Source organism: Photinus pyralis, unplaced genomic scaffold, assembly GCF_008802855.1.
Source record: "Photinus pyralis isolate 1611_PpyrPB1 unplaced genomic scaffold, Ppyr1.3 Ppyr1.4_LG1, whole genome shotgun sequence".
NCBI classification, from domain to species: Eukaryota; Metazoa; Arthropoda; class Insecta; order Coleoptera; family Lampyridae; genus Photinus; species Photinus pyralis.
Window position 1 is genome coordinate 2893927 of NW_022170249.1, and position 17088 is coordinate 2911014.

At 35.4% G+C, this 17088-nt stretch overlaps 2 protein-coding genes across 3 annotated transcripts; one reads left to right on the forward strand and one right to left on the reverse strand.

Moving 5' to 3' along the window:
- Positions 1-260: 260 nt before the first annotated feature.
- LOC116183034 (uncharacterized protein K02A2.6-like) lies at positions 261-1251 on the reverse strand. Of its 2 annotated transcripts, none has more exons than XM_031503635.1 (2): positions 479-1251; positions 261-363 (listed from the first exon to the last, which is right to left on the reverse strand). In XM_031503635.1, exons 1-2 carry the CDS (start codon positions 1168-1170, stop codon positions 321-323), a joined length of 735 nt encoding a protein of 244 aa, XP_031359495.1. In that variant the 5' UTR covers positions 1171-1251; the 3' UTR covers positions 261-320. The 2 variants fall into 2 exon arrangements, with proteins under 2 accessions (XP_031359495.1, XP_031359494.1); XM_031503634.1 differs by having other exon boundaries at positions 283-344; positions 460-1250.
- A 7691-nt stretch (positions 1252-8942) lies between these two features.
- On the forward strand, positions 8943-15217 carry LOC116182783 (integrator complex subunit 8-like; the record flags this gene model as incomplete). The annotated part of the gene is given in 8 exon segments (XM_031503326.1): positions 8943-9170; positions 12130-12352; positions 12401-12583; positions 12650-12868; positions 12918-13160; positions 13208-13469; positions 14570-14688; positions 14736-15217. Coding segments are annotated over 8 exon segments (1935 nt in total), but the record flags the coding sequence as incomplete, so codon positions are not given.
- Between the last annotated feature and the right edge of the window lie 1871 nt (positions 15218-17088).

Consider the following 17088-nt stretch of genomic DNA (forward strand, 5'->3'; position numbering starts at 1 on the left):
TTATACAAAATACGTTTTTATTTGATTCAATATGAAAAATATTTATGACATATTATTCGATATATTTGTTATCTGATTACTTGATAATAATGAAATTTTAATACATTACAGATTCTCCCACACTTATTAAAAAATTGAAATTGAATATTTTTGAATTACTTCTTCTGTATATATTCTAACAAGTATCTAGGTGGTTGTCGATACCTCTCAGATCTCCGTAGTATAGGTTCTTCTGGTGCTGGTCTCCTTATATCTTCTAATACAGGTCGCTCTATTTGCTGTCGGGGTTGTATAATCATCATTTCGTCCATTCCCTCAGTCTACTGTTTGTCTGTAATACTCTCCTGTCGATCGTCTTGGAATGTCATTGTTTTCTTTGGAGGGACGCTTGTTCTGGCAAGGTTGTATAATCATCATTTCGTCCATTCCCTCAGTCTACTGTTTGTCTGTAATACTCTCCTGTCGATCGTCTTGGAATGTCATTGTTTTCTTTGGAGGGACGCTTGTTCTGGCAAGCTGGTCTATATGCCTCTTTAAGCTGTAACCATTATCTAATTTAATTTGATAATGTAGTCGTCCAAATTTTTGTTCAATAGTTCCGAATTTCCATGTGGGTTTGTTGTCTGCATACCATCGTGCTTGTACCCTCTCTCCCACACTATAATTTCGAATATTATGATGAAATATTTTGTTACCAACACTTTCTTTTGGTGGTCGCATCGCATCAAGTTTTATACGGATATCTCTTCCTAAGTATAATTGCGCTGGTGTTTTTCCACATTGTAGAGGGGTTGCTCGATATCTAAAAAGTATTTCTCTAATTTTCACGTGCATAGATAATTTCTCTTCTGCCATAGCTGTAAGTTTACGTTTGAGGGTTTGTATGTTTCTTTCAGCCAGGCCATTTGTTGATGGATGTCCAGGTGCAGTAAATTTCTGGATGATACCGTTTCTTGTACAAAATTCATGAAACATTGTACTTTGAAATATTGAAGCATTGTCGGATACCAATACTTTTGGTAACCCATGCGTACAAAAAATTTCTTGCAATAAATGTATGGTATTTTCGGATGTAGGTGCTTGTTTTATTGGTTTAATTTCGGCCCATTTTGATTTTGCATCTACTACAACGAAGAAATGGAAACCCTGGAAAGGTCCTGCATAATCCATATGGATCCTATCGAAATTTTCTTGAGGTTCTTCCCAGTGATGCAGTGGTGCCTTTTCTGGATTCTTCCTTATGAGAGCACAACTTTTACATAATTTTACCAATTGTTCGATGTCTATCGGTCTATCGATGTTTTTCCAATAGCAGTATTTTCTTGCAAGTTGTTTCATTTTTACTATACCTATATGGGTATGATGTAGTTCCCTTAGTACTTCTGAACGAAGATTTTCTGGTATTACGATTCGATTACCTTTTGAATATTATTCCAGTTCCCACACTGTAATCAGTATTTTCCACATTTCCTTGAATTATGTCATTTTTCATTTTGGAAAGTTCTTTATCCTGCTCGGTTCCTTCTGCTATTGACGTATGTGTGATTGAATGGGTGGATATTTGATTTATGGTTTGATCGCATATAACTTGTAGTTCTTCATCTAGCAGTGTTTCAATACCTGGAACTTTTTGATGATGTGTTGATCTTGACAAGAAATCTACGTTTTGATGCTCTTCTGCTTTCCTGTGTTGAACCTTGTAGTTAAAATTCTGCAAGAATGTTGCATAACGCAATAATCGGCTTGATGTCATGGCTGGTAATTTCGAATCTTGATGAAAAATACGTGTTAATGGCTTATTGTCAGTGATTAGTGTAAATTGTTGGCCATAGACATAATTATAGAATTTGTTCACTGTAAAAACTATTGCGAGCGCTTCTCTGTCGAGTTGGCTATAATTTTGCTCTGCTTGGGTGAGCGATCTTGATACAAAAGCCACAGGTCTTTCTCCTCCTTCGATAATATTTGATAGAACTCCTGCGATACCTGTCGGACTGGCATCACATGCAATTGTTATATGTAAATTTGGATTGAATGGTACCAATACTCTATCGCTTGATATTTCTTGCTTCAATTTGATAAAAGCCGCTTCGCATATTGATGACCATGAAAATTTATAATTTTTTTGAAGTAGCTTCCTGAGTGGATATGTTAGTGTTGATGCATTTGGTATAAATCTTGAGTAATATGTTACCATTCCTAAGAACTTACGTACATCATCTGCATTTTTCGGGCGATGAACTTTTTCGATGGCTTCCACTTTGTTTTGACATTTGGAAATTTGATTATATCGAACGGTATATCCTAAGTACTGGATTTCTGTTTTGAAAAAATCACATTTATCTTTGTTAAGATGTAGATCATTTGCTTTCAGCCTATCTAAACATCTTATCAATCGTTTACCACACTCCTCTCTAGATGTTGCATGTATAATAATATCGTCAAAGTAAGACATGGTTCCATCTAGATCTTGCAAAATTTCTTCCAATATTCTATTAAATTCGTTCGGAGCGGTTTTGATCCCAAAGGATAACCTGTTCATTCGGTACGTTCCTCTATGTGTTGATATTGTTTGAATTGCTTGGCTATCTTCATCAACTTGTACATGCAAGTACGCTTTGTATAAGTCCAGTCTGCAAAAAACTTTTGAATTACGAAGATTGTTCAGAATCTCGTCAATATTCCTAATTGGATAGTGGGCTGCTTGCAATTGTTGGTTGACAGCTATTTTGTAATCCACACAAAGCCTTACGTTTCCATCTGGTTTGGGTATGACTACTAATGGCGATCCCCAGTCGCTTAGATTAACCTTGGTAATAATTCCAGTCTTCTCGAGCACGTCTAGTTCTCGTTCGACTTTTTCTCGAAGTGCATATGGTATGATTCGATGTTTGATAAAAGTTGGTTTAGCGTTTTCGCGTAGCTTTAAGGAACATTTTACGTTTGGAATACATCCCACTTTTGGTTCAAATATATCCTTATATTCAGAAAATATATTTGGAATAGGGTCAATTGCAAAACAATCCGACTTTGATAAATTTGTGTTATTTTTATCGATTTCCGCTAAATTAATTTGTAAATGGCGTATCCAGATTCTTCCCAAAATTGGGTGATATTTCGATGGTACTATGTACATTTCTTCTTGTGATTTTCTTCCTTGATATTCAACCTCAACAGATACAAAACCTATTGGGGTAAAAACTTCTCCCGTATATGATCGAAATAGTGTTGATGGCTTTCGAAGAGTTGCTTTTAAATTCAATCTCGCGTAATCTGTTTCCGGAATCAAAGTGTATCCTGCTCCCGAGTCGACTTCAAATGATTGACGCTTTCCTTCGATATAAATATCAGTAATATATTTACGGATTTCATTTTGATGTTGTACACTGTGTTTTTGAAATATGTCCACAATGTTATTGATGCTATTAAATTGTTCGTTTTGTGATGAAACGTAATTCGTTTCCACATTGGTTGAAGCGTTGTTTGATTTTTGTTTCATTATTGTTTGTATGCATACTTTTGATACATGTCCCGATTTACCACACGCATTACACTTTAACCTGTTGCTATCAATACGACAACAGTTCGCCCTATGATTAGCACGACCGCACCTTAGACACAAATTGTTGATGCCTAAATGTTGATAGTTTATTCTCGATGTTGATCGGTTTCGCAAGTCTATTCTTCTTTTTGATTTATTCCGGTTTTGATCACAATGCGCGTTACGATTGTTAGTATTACTAGTGCTAGTACGATGGCGTGACACATGATTAACATTTTCAGATTTGATTGTTCCTTGGGAATTTGAAATTTCTTGTGTATTAATTTTACTCGCTTCTAATGCTAGTGCTTTTTCAATGACTTCTGTAAAACTTAACGTGTTACTTTGCAAAAGGTGTTCTTTGATCTTCATATCACGAATACCACGAATGAATTTGTGCCCGTAAAAAGATTTCTGCTACAGATTTGCCACATTCACATTGAAATTCGCAATTATTGACATATTTCCGTAGTTTTGCAACGTATTCTGTTATAGAATCGCTGTCATTTTGATATTCGCATAAAAATTTATGCTGCTCTACAATTATGTTCGTTTTCGGACAAAAATGTTTTTCCAGTAGCTCAATTAACTTATCGTAGGTTAGCCGTTTCGGATCTTCAGGGGCAGCTAAGGAAGTTAGTAAATCGTAATTCGAGGATCCTATGTACTGAAGGAGTAGCTTTGCGCACATTTCCTTATCGTTGATTAGCCCTTTGACTTGAAAGTGGATTTCTAATCGTTCCTTGTATTTTGATTCTTCGGGTCAAATGTTTCAAAACTTGATAGCAATGTTACTTGAGGCTTTTGTTGATTTGCATTCACATTCTGCTGGCGTTGCATTGTCGTAGTCATCTCTAGCATTGCTGCAATCAATTGATTTAATTGGGCGGTATCTGCCATTATTGATAACGATTACCAGTGTTGATCGCGTTAAAGAATAATAAAATGTACTTCACCTCGTCGCCACTTGTTTTGTATTAAATTTAATTATACAAAATACGTTTTTATTTGATTCAATATGAAAAATATTTATGACATATTATTCGATATATTTGTTATCTGATTACTTGATAATAATGAAATTTTAATACATTACAGTTTGTCACCCACCACCAAAATTATGACACTAGCAATGACAGTTTCCAAATTATTTTTGTTACCATAGCATAGGGATTGTCGTACCAACGCAACGTTCCTATGGTAACTTGTTACGTAGCGATTTTTTGAAAGAACGCGTTCTCTAACTCCATACAGATTAAGTGTTTCAGTTTCGACAGTACGAAAAATATCGTATATACCTTGCGACTGAAGTAGTGGTCTTAATCCCTCAGGTAACTTTACCTTCGGGATTAAAAGTACTACTTCAGTCCCGCGGTATATAATATACTATTATTTACTTGCTTAGTTTTAACAATAATTTTTTTAAACCTCTGTATTTTACGAACTACCACTTGGCCTTCTCAAATTAACATGAAACCCAGCATTTACTGACTTCTTAAACACATGTTACAATTTTTTTTAACAATTACAAAAACTGGTGATTAAATTTTATTCTTAATTAACTGGCTAGTTACACCTACAGGGATTGAACACTTCACTCCTAAAATAAAATGTAATTTCTATGGCACTGGTAATAATTTTACTGTAACAATCTTACACATAATACTACCACAGCTATCTCAGCAATAAATAAGTCTTTAATTACTCCTATCTTGTGGAACGTTGGTTCTTTATCTCCTCTTATAGTCTGGGACTCAAAAGTCTAATGCAAACCACTCAAATAAATACTCATAAATTGACTGGTTTGAATGTATTACAAATAATATCGTTACAACTCCAGTTTTCTTTACATTGGTTATGATTTAAAAGATTGATGTACTTCAGGAAACAAATATTAAATTTTTAATACCTATATCGTGATCAGGATTTTTAATATTTTTTAATTAATCTAACACCTGGTACAAATTCCTATTCAAAACAAATTTACACACCTCCTGGATGTTAAATGAAAAATGTAAAACCCACACAAATTTATCAAAAATAAACAAATTTGTTCACGGGATAAACCCGCGTAAATAGACCTCTCAGGAATATAAAAATTAGTTCAAATGCAAATTCCTTATACAAAATCCCCAAAAACGATTGATTCCTACTTTTGTACAATACAAAGAAAACTTTTACCGATGCGAAATTTTTGCCAATTGTTAGTTGTCGTATAAACAAATTAGATGCACAACTTTGATTAATAAATTGGTTTTTTTACATAACTTGCGACTACAAATCTGGCGCAACGAAATGTTTTGCATCTTGGATCGAAACGAGAAAATGTTCGCACACGTATTATATATACGGTAACGCTTCGCAGCATTCACGGTTAAAAATTATATTGGCCAACCACTGCTTGACCGGTATACATTCTCTTTGAAGGTTTGCCGCTCTCCCACTCGATTTTCACTTATGTACCCTGTCGTTTGAAAGTTATGAAATGGACCCACCGCAAAACCGGCATTCGCTTTTTTATACACAGGCAAGTATAGGGGAGATTGCCCCTCTCATGCTCTGTCGCGACGGTTTCTAAAGCTGGAAACGCTATAAATGTTTTGACTCTTATCTGCTTGAACACTCATTTCTTATCTTAAAGCGCTTTATTTCTCGAATAATAGTTCGTCAGTTAGTTGTCATTCATTATCAAGCGGTACTGTTTATTTTGGGCCATACTATATTTAACTGACTGAAAATTGGAAGTGTTCTTGGATTAACAGACGAGCCGAAAACCCTCTGCCTTTCTTTTTCTTGTGAAGAGAACTAGCTCCGTTTTTGTCGGGTTGATGGACAAAGAATGTTTCTACACCAGTTTTTGGTTACTCTAAGTGCTGATTGCATCAGTCTGCATATAGTGCCCTCAAATTTGCCGGTTATTATAATGTATGGATATATCATCCCCATACCCCAGCGTATACTACTGTCATTGAGGCGGCAGAGGAGGCTGTTTACAATTGAGAAGTGGTAATAGCACCCCACCTTGGGGGCATTGCAAACGCAAATGATAGGGGGGGGGGGTTAAATTTAGTTAAAACAACATTCAAATAATAGTTGCCCTCTCACAATCGAAAGTAGCTCTAGGGTCTTCATCAATTACATAAAAAGAGGCTTAAGACCATTCAGGAAATGTACCCGTTTACTTTCTTACGTCTTTTCCAATTTACATTTTACAATTGGATTATAATATGAATTTAGTTAGTAAGGAAGTTATGTAACAGAGCCACATTTACACCAGGGTCTCACCGGCGAAGAATACATTATATAGTTTGTTGTTATGGTTTTGTATTTGTGGTTAGAGCTCAGGCATCTTGGCCGGGACATGACCTGTCCCATAATAATATAGAGTTGTGTTAGGGGGTTTGGATCCATACTATTACAGTATTCAAATAACATAAACAATTGGGAACCATGAAAAATTACCACATTTGACATTTATAAAAAATTGGATAGTGGAAAAATACCATTAAAGGAGAGGGAGAAAGGAGTGGAAATCTAACATTCAATCTTGACTTTTGGGCCAAGCGAAAGCAGTTCTAGAATCATAAACAAGAGCTCTAAACTAAACAAGAGTAAAAGCAATCTCGAAGGATTAATTCTATGGACTTCATTTGAAGTTTCTTGCGAGGCTTTTTTCTGGCTAGCCAATATTTTTTAACAGGCCCAAATCTGAGGGAATGATTCTCATTCGCATGGCCAGTTAGTTCTGAAATCGCATTAGTAACAATCATACTAGAAGGCCTGAGGATTATCCCTTTTATTTTGGCTTGAAAACCAATTACGCTATCTTCCAACAAATGCATCATTAATTACAAATTCATAAAAGGTTATGACAATACAGGAACAAATTCAACAAATATTTTATGCCCTTAGAATCTGAAGACTCATCGCACAAGCTGATAATAAAGACCTAATTGAATTTCAAAGTTTTCTTGGTGCGAGTGTTTAAGCGGTGTGATATAAATTAAGCGGGTGCAAAAAGCGGCAGCGTTGAGCAAGTACTCCTCTTCCTTTTAATTGATCCCAGCGATGCAGTGGCGTCTCGGTAGCAGTAGTAACGTGGTCTATGGTAGCAACGATGCAAGGTGCAGCACATTATACACTTTCCGCGCTTTAGCGAAACACAAACAAATAACTCTTGCACCGAACGACCGCAAGCCCCCTTTTTTCCCCTTCATGGTCGCGAGTCCCAAGCTCAACGTGTTTAGGTAACATATGGAAGTGATGCGGATTTCGCGAGCTTGTTTAGGCATCATTTAGCTACTTTTTCATGAAAAAAAATCGAACCAATGCGTTTAATTTTTTTGAGAAATTTAACCTTTTCTGTCGGAATGTCGAAAAAAGCCCTCAAGCGGCGATATGTGAAACTAACAAAACTTCAAATATTATAACATTTGTAGCCGAAGAATAACACTTTTCAATTAACCCGAGTTTGTTAAAATCGGCTCAGCCGTTTGAATACCCCCCACCACTTCATTCAGAGATACAGGAAAAATTGTCAAACAAAAAAAGGTTTAAATTATCGTCGTCTTCAAAGACCGGACATTTTTTTGTTAGGTTAATATAGCGGAATTCACAGAAAAATAACTGTTTTAGATTCCAGATTGCAGTAAGGCCCCTTGGCAGCCATTTCAGAAACTTAAAAATATTTTCCAGGTTTTTCTCGTGGCCGTTTTAGTGATAACTTTTTTTACCGCAAGCCTCTACGATGGACAGGTTCCCAGATACAGTACCTCGCATTCTTATTTGGCCACCCTGTACATGGGAATTTCGAACTGAAACTCTAAAATAGTAGCTATCAACTAACATCAAATAAAAATAAAATAAAATTCCAAAGTGAACTTTGTTTTAGATCAAATATCAAGCCCTTTCTCCCTCCTTTCCTCTCGCACTCTCCCTCGCTAGACCTTAAACACTGTCAGTTAAAACCGTCTACCAAAAACTGATTGGAATAGGACACAAATCAATTGCTGCTTGTCGACTCTAGAATATTTGGCAATTTAATAGAACCAAATCTGCTGAAATGATCAAGAATAATTCATGACTAGTTTTATGCGCCACAATGACGCTGTTATGTCAACATCTATGACGAACGTAGCACATTCATTCTAACTAAAATTATTAAAAGAGAACCTTGTAGATACATTGTGGTATGACCACCAATTAGACCGCTATTTTGTATTTGTATTGTATTTTTCTAACCCCAAGGCAGTGAAAAATAGCACAGCACTAAATTACAAAGGCAGTACAAACAGAAACAGATAACATAATCCTACATTCTACAATATAAACTTCCAATGGATGGGATTAACCCTACCGTTTGCATGTTTGTTAAAATTATTATTAATAAATTTACTTACAGGGTATTTTAAACATTCTCCAAAAAGACAATTTGTACAAAGAAATTTCTCTGCCCTGTCGGAAAAACTTAGAACTTGACGTCGCAGGAGCTACATCGAGCGGAAAATTTACTGTTGCTCGCGATTTGTTACCAAAAATTCAAGCACTCAATGCTGTTCGTTGCATCCTGGATAGGTCGTGTTCATTCCATTACGAAATCAACAATCGAAGCATTGAGTCGTTTATCTGGGTGAGTATTGCTGATCTGAGGGCGTGGCTTCACATAGACTATTGTTAACAACTGTGTTAAATATACAATAACATAGCAGCTCGTAGTGTAGGAATCGAATGTAAGACTGTGCGCATGCGCTCTCTCCATGTGATAGAAGCAGACAGAAATATAATTTACATTAATTTTAATTAAGGATTTGACAATGTTTTTAGGCAACCCATTTGCAATGTGTTTATTTACATATTGAGATTGCAGTCTTGGTAAAATAGATGAGTGAAAGTTTGTTGATAGTTTGTACTATTAGGGAGCCACCGACCTGGTTCTCCTTTGGGATGTAGTGCATGCTGATCTTGTCCTGGAGTATCTCCCGGATGTAGTGGTGACGAATGGCGATGTGCTTATTATTAGGATTATTAACAAGCCCGGGTTGATGGTGTGGTGACGTCCATATCGCTCAGGGGGTCGACCGAGTCAAAAAACTTACTTAAATGCTCGAGCACGTCGCCGCTGTCGGCCATCTTGCATACGATGATGTCCCGCGATGTGACATAACGTTGAACCTGTTTCAACTCGCTAGCGCTGATCGACAAGATTATGTCGTGACTTTGCCTTGAGGTTGTTTTTGGTTGATGTGCTTACCGCGGTAGCGTTGGCGTTGTTTGGTATCGGTTGAGGTTTCACGGAGTCTCCACTGGCGTAGTCCCACAAATCGCTCTTGATAAGCAGCGCCTGCATCTGCATCCTCCGTGTGTCGTAAGTCTCTGTCCCAGGTAGCTCAATGCGGGGCGCGTTTCCGCCATTAATCATGGCCGCCGATAAACACGTTTTTCGTTTCAACGCCTTTATTACACTGTCACTCACGGCTTCCGCTTCCCCATAACCTGTTGAGGTGGCGGATCGCGGAATGTCAAAAAGATCTTGATTAAAAGTAAAAACAGAAAGAAAATCTAAACACAAACAAAACCATACAAGGCAGACACACAAAGAGAGTGATTATTGTTGTCATGTGATTAGCATACTTTGCGAGCTACGACTCGTTTACAATAGATGGAGCAACAAACGCTAAATTCACTGAATTCTGACAATCATTCATGAGAATTTATGCTGTTTTTGATTAAAAAAATTATTTGATCTGTACCTATTAATCAAAATTTAAAAAAATATTCCAAAAGAAAATTGGAAAGAGGTAGGTAATCAGAAAAAGGTTTTCTAGCTAGATGTGTTTGTTTCATTGGTGGCAATATACTTTTTGGGTGCTCCGTTGTGCCCCTCCCCCTTCTTCCATAAAAGTAAAGAAAAAAAGCAATTTCATTTAATTCAACACCAATGCCAATCGACTATACAGGGTGAGTTTTTTCTTCATTTTAAGCATTAGGATCTCGGAAACCGTAAGACATAGAGATTCGGTTAAATGAGGAAAGAGTTGTCATTTTGAGAGCTTATTCAAGATATGCTTTGGTTTTTTGAAAAAAATCCACAGTTTACTAGATATGGGCGAAAAACAGATTTAATGATTTTTCTTTTAAATGTTGTAGAATCGTTAGTATTAGAAATACAGGAACATGCAAAGAACAAAAATTGTAGATGTTTTTCCGCTTAATAAGATACAATTATCCATTCTTCTTTTATAATTTTCGAGTTATAACGCAAACTTACATTTTTTTTAATGGCAACCATAGTTGGCTGTGACATTTTTAAAAAGTGTATTTTTTTCTGTTTACAGTGATATAAGGTTCATTGTAGTTAGTTTGACAAATAAACATGATACAGATCTGTTTGTATTATTGAGAGTAGTAAAAACAGAGTTTACCATGGGAAACATTTTTGTCCTCTTAATTACTCAGTTAATTATAAAATTTAACTTAAAACTTTAGGGGAACAAATAAATTTCTACTTTGAAGTAATTACATGTCAAAAAATTTTCTCGGCAAATGTTCAAAATGTCTATCATTTATATTTACACACAGCAGCAACTTTTCGCGATAGAATTTACAGCTTTCTGTATTATCCTACCATTTAAATTGCGAAAGGAATTTACCACAGCATCACGTAGTTCTTCTTTTGTCGCATACGCTGATAAATTAAACCTTTTTAGAACACTGAAAAGAAAAAAATCTAAAATTGAATGATCTGGCGATCTTGGTGACCAAAGGATCAATCTGTTCCTACCTATCCATGAATTTGGAAATAGTTGGTTTAGGTCCTGTCCAATTTTCGTCGTAAATGAAACGTCCAATATCTCACTAGATATTGTTTTCCATGGCACTCTGTTTATATACCTCTCAATAATACGAAAATTCCTGCAGTGCGTTTATTGATTAAAGTACGTTTAGCAAGCCTTATATCGTTATACAGAGAAAAACTTGTCCTTTTTAAAATTGCCAAAGTCAACTATGACTACCATTTAAAAAAATTAAAGTTTGTATTATAACTCGACAATTGTAAAATATAGAAGGAAATTAGTATACTCATCATGTTAAGCATTAAAATGTCTAAAACTTTTATTCGTGTCATTTTGTTGTGTAACGTGATTTATAAATTTCGGGTTCGATTTATATCAATATTTATTAAACAAAACTAAAACACTATAAAAACCGTACAATTTATATCGATATTTATATCACACACTTCGCAATTTATATTTCCGCGCTCGATCTCGTTCGGTAGTAAAACTGCCGCGATGTTCGGTCCGCAACCATTTATACACGCAAGCAATGTAAGTCCAGAACATTCGCGCAATTACCAGACACGCTGCAAACATCCCCACCATCGCGCGTCTAGAATATTTTTTGAAATAACAAAAGCATAACTAAAATAAGCTCTTAAAACGACAACTCTTTCCTCATTTAACCGAATCTGTATGTACTATAGTTTCCGAGATCCCAATGCTTAAAATGAAAAAAAACTCACCCTGTATAACTCTGGCCGATTTTGCAAATTTTTTACTGCAAGGTATATTCTAATATCATTGTTTTAGGCTGTTACTCACATCATGCAAAACGGAAGTGTGAAAGATAAAGAATCCATCAAATCTCACTTTCTTCAATTGAGCTTAGAAGGTGAATTTTTGAATTCGCCGAAATCTGTTAAAGATTTCGTGTCGGACATACTGCAGGATGATCTTAGCAAAGTGAACGGCGCACTGTCCACTGACATTTCCATACCTGCTTCAAAACAGAAACCATCTTTAGATTTCTCAGGTACTAGTGCAACTTATTTTCCTTGAATATTTAAAGGTACACCCTTAGCTAATCCCCGTTTGGAGTCAAGGCACATAGAGCAACAAATCATCTCGTGTTATAATGTAACTGAAATACAGCAATTAGTTACGAAAGTTTCAACAAAGAGCATGAGTAGATCGATGTGGAAAATAAATCCTTGTTGGGAGTTGCCAATTCCCTTGCAAAGTGTTTTAGTTGCTATGCCGAAAGGTGAGTACTAAAAAAATATTGCCCAGGAGTACTTAGTTTCCTATTAATTCATGGATCTTTTCTTAGGCTTTTTGCAAGACTATAGTTTTATATTACTAGCCAAATCGAAAGAATTGATGCTCAGTAAAAATTGGAATATGTCACTAGTGTTACTTAAAATTTTAAAATCGGAAATTCAAAACAGCTCCGGAGCATTTATAGCGAAGTTAAATAGATTAATTTCGTGGGAGGCGCTACTAATACAAATCAATCAATTACTGGAAGAGTGGCCTGCACCTGCCATCGGTTGTACAATTGAGATTAAATTATCCATAATAATTATTCTAATTCGCAGACAAGAAGCTGCTAGCCGAGGAGTGTGAAACTTGCCTACAACCCGCGGAATCCGTTTTGCCAAGAACGGAAATAATGGAACACTGCGCCCTGTGCCTATTGAATCTGGGCCATTTCGAATTTTTATCGCTTTTCGAGAAGAGGTTGAGCTATTTTGAGATCGCCGCGACTATCGCTAGCGCCTCCCAGGATTTGACCAAATTTAAGGGAAATAAAAAACTTTCGAGGGATTTGTGGGATTTAGGTAATGGGACTGCCGAACATTGCAGATGAATTAATTTGTGTATCTAGTTCTTCCCGTTTTCGGTACTGTACCTGCCCAATCCAAACGGAATAGTACGGGTAATACAACTCTAATGCAGAGAGATTCTCCGATTAATAACACCAAAAATACTAAGAGTGTGCTGTTGTCGTTTTTCTTGCGATTGAGAGATTCAACTGTGCTCACTGTTATAATATCTATGCTATCAAAGTTACACAATGTGCTGCGAGATGAGTCCAGTCTAGAATTAAATATGGATTACATCATGTTGTGGCCAGCTGCTGTTAGCAAGTATGTTTTCATTTCTGTAATATTTTTATGACTTCATCCTTGAGGTGGTCATACCATGTGCCTTTATATTTCCTAGTGATAAACATAGTTATAATAGCTTCCTGTCTGCATTAAATACAGACCAGAAATTAAGATGCATACCCTGTCCCATCAGTTCCATACATTTTGATAAATTTTAATAGTATATTAAAGCATAAGTTGCAGAAGGCGCTATATTCTAGCACGAGTTCAAGTTTCGAACCTGAGCCGCTACAAGGTTCGAATGAACGAGTGCTAGAAAGGCCTTCTGCAACATATGCTTTATACTATTTTCTCTGTTGAGCATTTTAATTGTATTAAAAAAATTAACAATTCTGACATTTTCTGTAAAAATATTTCAATAAAGAAATTAAGTTGGCAACACCAACAATTTTTCAATAAAGAAATTAAGTTGGCTACGCTACATTTTGAAAAAATTCAATTTAACAAGCGCGTCAAATACGAATTTGTGCAGTATATTTTAGTTTTTTCAATAAAAAGTGAATAATGTGCGAAGAAATTCTTCCTTCCACTCCTCCAGAGCTTCGACAGTTAGCAGAAGAGACTGTTCATAATTTGCTACCAGGCAATAATTTCACAATTATTCTAAAAGTTTATAATAATTGTACATTTAGTGACAAAGATTAGTTTTGTAATTTTGTTAGGTTATAAACCCTCATTTGTATTAAATGTGGATTTCTCTAAGTACCTACACTGAATTTTCAATACCTAATGATTTCAATTACCCGTATCGTTAATAACTGTAACATAATGTTATAACAATAAGTGAAATTAGTCCACATTTTACTAAACCGTTGAGATAAGTATTAACGTCTAAATCATCCAGGCAGAACTTTGAATTGAACATTCGCGTATATGATCAGCCTGGATGATTTAGACGAGCATGCCAACCACTGAATACCACATGTTCTTTAAAATCTGTCAGTTGTGGAAAATAGTTACCAAAAATAGTGTTGGAATGAAACTCATTCCAGCACTATTTTTGATATCGGAATACTGTCATTATAAACGCAAAACAGAGAAACTAATTTAGACTGTTGTTTTTACATGTTTCTTTTCAGTGCCAATTCGTATAATCCAAAAGTGGTATTGGAAGTGTTGCAGGTAATATTAGAAAAAGCATTGCAATATTATCCCTTTAACATATCATGGATTAGGCTTATGGGTGATATCAATTTCGGTAAATATTCGAATCTTTACTTACTATTTAAAAGTTATTGCTTTCAGTAAATGAACATTACGAAGAGGCTTTGAACAACTATTTAAAATCGTTCATTGTATGCAGCGATAATTTTACTATTCCAATTAGATATGACGATTTGGTAATAAGGAGGATGATAAAAAGTTGCGGAATGCTAGGTTGTTATACTCAAGTTGGAATATTATGTCAGTTTCTTGAGAACGTTGATTATACACTGGCATTTCATAGTTTGGGTCTGGTGGAGCAAAAATTAAGCGGCGACGCCTTGGACGCGTATTATCATTGCATTTGGAACAACAGTATTTTAGAGTATTTAGTTCATATTCATAACAAAAGGGGAGAGTTTCGACAAAGAAAGCGAGCCACTCAAGTTACGGGTTTGTTAGAGCTGAATTCTAATAATAATGAAGAAATACGACATGAAGCTAGTAATTTAAGGAAAAATATTTTTCTACGTGCTCTTTGTAAACTCTATGTGCATTGAAAATAAAATAGTAGAAGAATTGTCTCCACTGGTATGATTTTGTTCATTGGATTTTTTTACTTTCTGTTAGTACATTCATGACATCAGATAACACTCCCAACTTGTCCAAATACAGGGGTAAACCAGGTGTCAAATTCTTGACAGAATAGCTTCCTAGCTGAAACCAAAAATTGCCAACATATGTACGCACTTACAGACGGGAAAAATTTATTCTTTAAAAGTTGCTTAAAATGATCTAAAACGTCAACATTTGATGAAATTTCGCATTGTACCTAGCTCATGCTATGAAGAGAAAATCGTCAATACGTGGAATTGTATGCAACCAATATTACACGATTTCAGGATACGTCAAACATTTCTTGAACTGTTATCGAACATACCATTCCAATTTATTCGTTGTGAAAAATCGCAATTTGACACTAATAAAAAATACACACTAATGGGCAACTTAAATAAGAAAGTTGGATGTTGCACATGCGCAACTCGATTTTTTGCGCATGCATTTTGTTTTCTTTTATTAGGAGGACCTACCATCCAAATTTCGTTTTAATTGTTCCATAAATAAGAAAATTGCATTTCTGCGCATGCGCAACACGATTTTTGCGCATGAATTTTGTTTGCTTTTATTAAAGGGACTTACCATAGAAATTTCGTTTAAATTGCTTCAGAAACAAGATCGTTGCGTTTTGCACATATGCAACACAATTTTTTAACTTTGACAATTTTTTTCTCCGTTTTTTGATAATATAACCCGGCCCAATTTTTTGTAGGTTGTACACAGGAAAATAAGGTCTTCCAAATAATAGAATAAAAATTTTAGGTTGCTATTTGAAAAAAAAAGTTCGATGCCGTTACGGCGCTCCAAAATTTTTTTTCAAAAATCCGGCCCGTTATTTTTCTGTTCGGTATGCCTAAAACATATATACAAAATTTCAACAAAATCCGTCGAGCCGTTTTCTCAGAAAATTGCCAACAAACGTACGTACGTACATACAGACGGAAATAGTTATTTGTTTCATTAGTACAAAAAATGTCAGTTTTCGGGACGAGGAAGATAGTTGCTGGACGACGCGTTAGCGGAGTCCAGCAACCTTCCGAGTCCCGAAAACGCATTTTTTGTACGAATAAAACATAAAATTTTTTCTCCAACCCCCTTTACTTCAAATTATATTCGAATTTAGATTCAGTCACAGTTTCACTACTATAGTATAAGAACTTCTGCTTTCTTGTCCTCACGTGTCATGCCACTCTAGTTTTTAGGTTAACTTATAACCTATTCGTTCTTACTTCTTACTTCTCACCTCTCGCGACTTTGTAGGGAGCAAATCTTGAGGTAGCATGTTCTGCCGTTTCTATAATCTCTGGCGGAGTGCAATCCATGTCGCTATCAGTTTCAGTCATTTCTATTGTATACACAATTAATATTGTTATATTTTGTATTGAAATAAAAAACTTACCATACAGTTTTTTAATTAAAATTAATTGCAATTAACTTTTTCAAATTTTGAATTCAAAATGACAGATAATAGTGCAATGGGTCTGAAGTAGATGGCGTTACGCGCGACGGCGGGTTGTATACGTATTAAAATTACGTTCACCGAATATGTAAATTACGTTACACATGGTTTAAATAAAAATAGCGAGCGTAAATCATTTTCAATACATGTACATACGTATAGGTAACAGCATTATTTGCATTGAATATGCAAAAATATTTGATTTGTATGTATAGAAATATCTTACAACCTGCAATGTAAAACGATGTCAATGTGACATATCTCCGTGATTGTAATTTTTTAATTGGCCAACTTTCAAGGTCAATTTCTTTTTGGTACTAGGACCAAAAGTATCCACTTTTTGTACAGTTGCCATGGTGAAAGCGATTAATCCGCAAA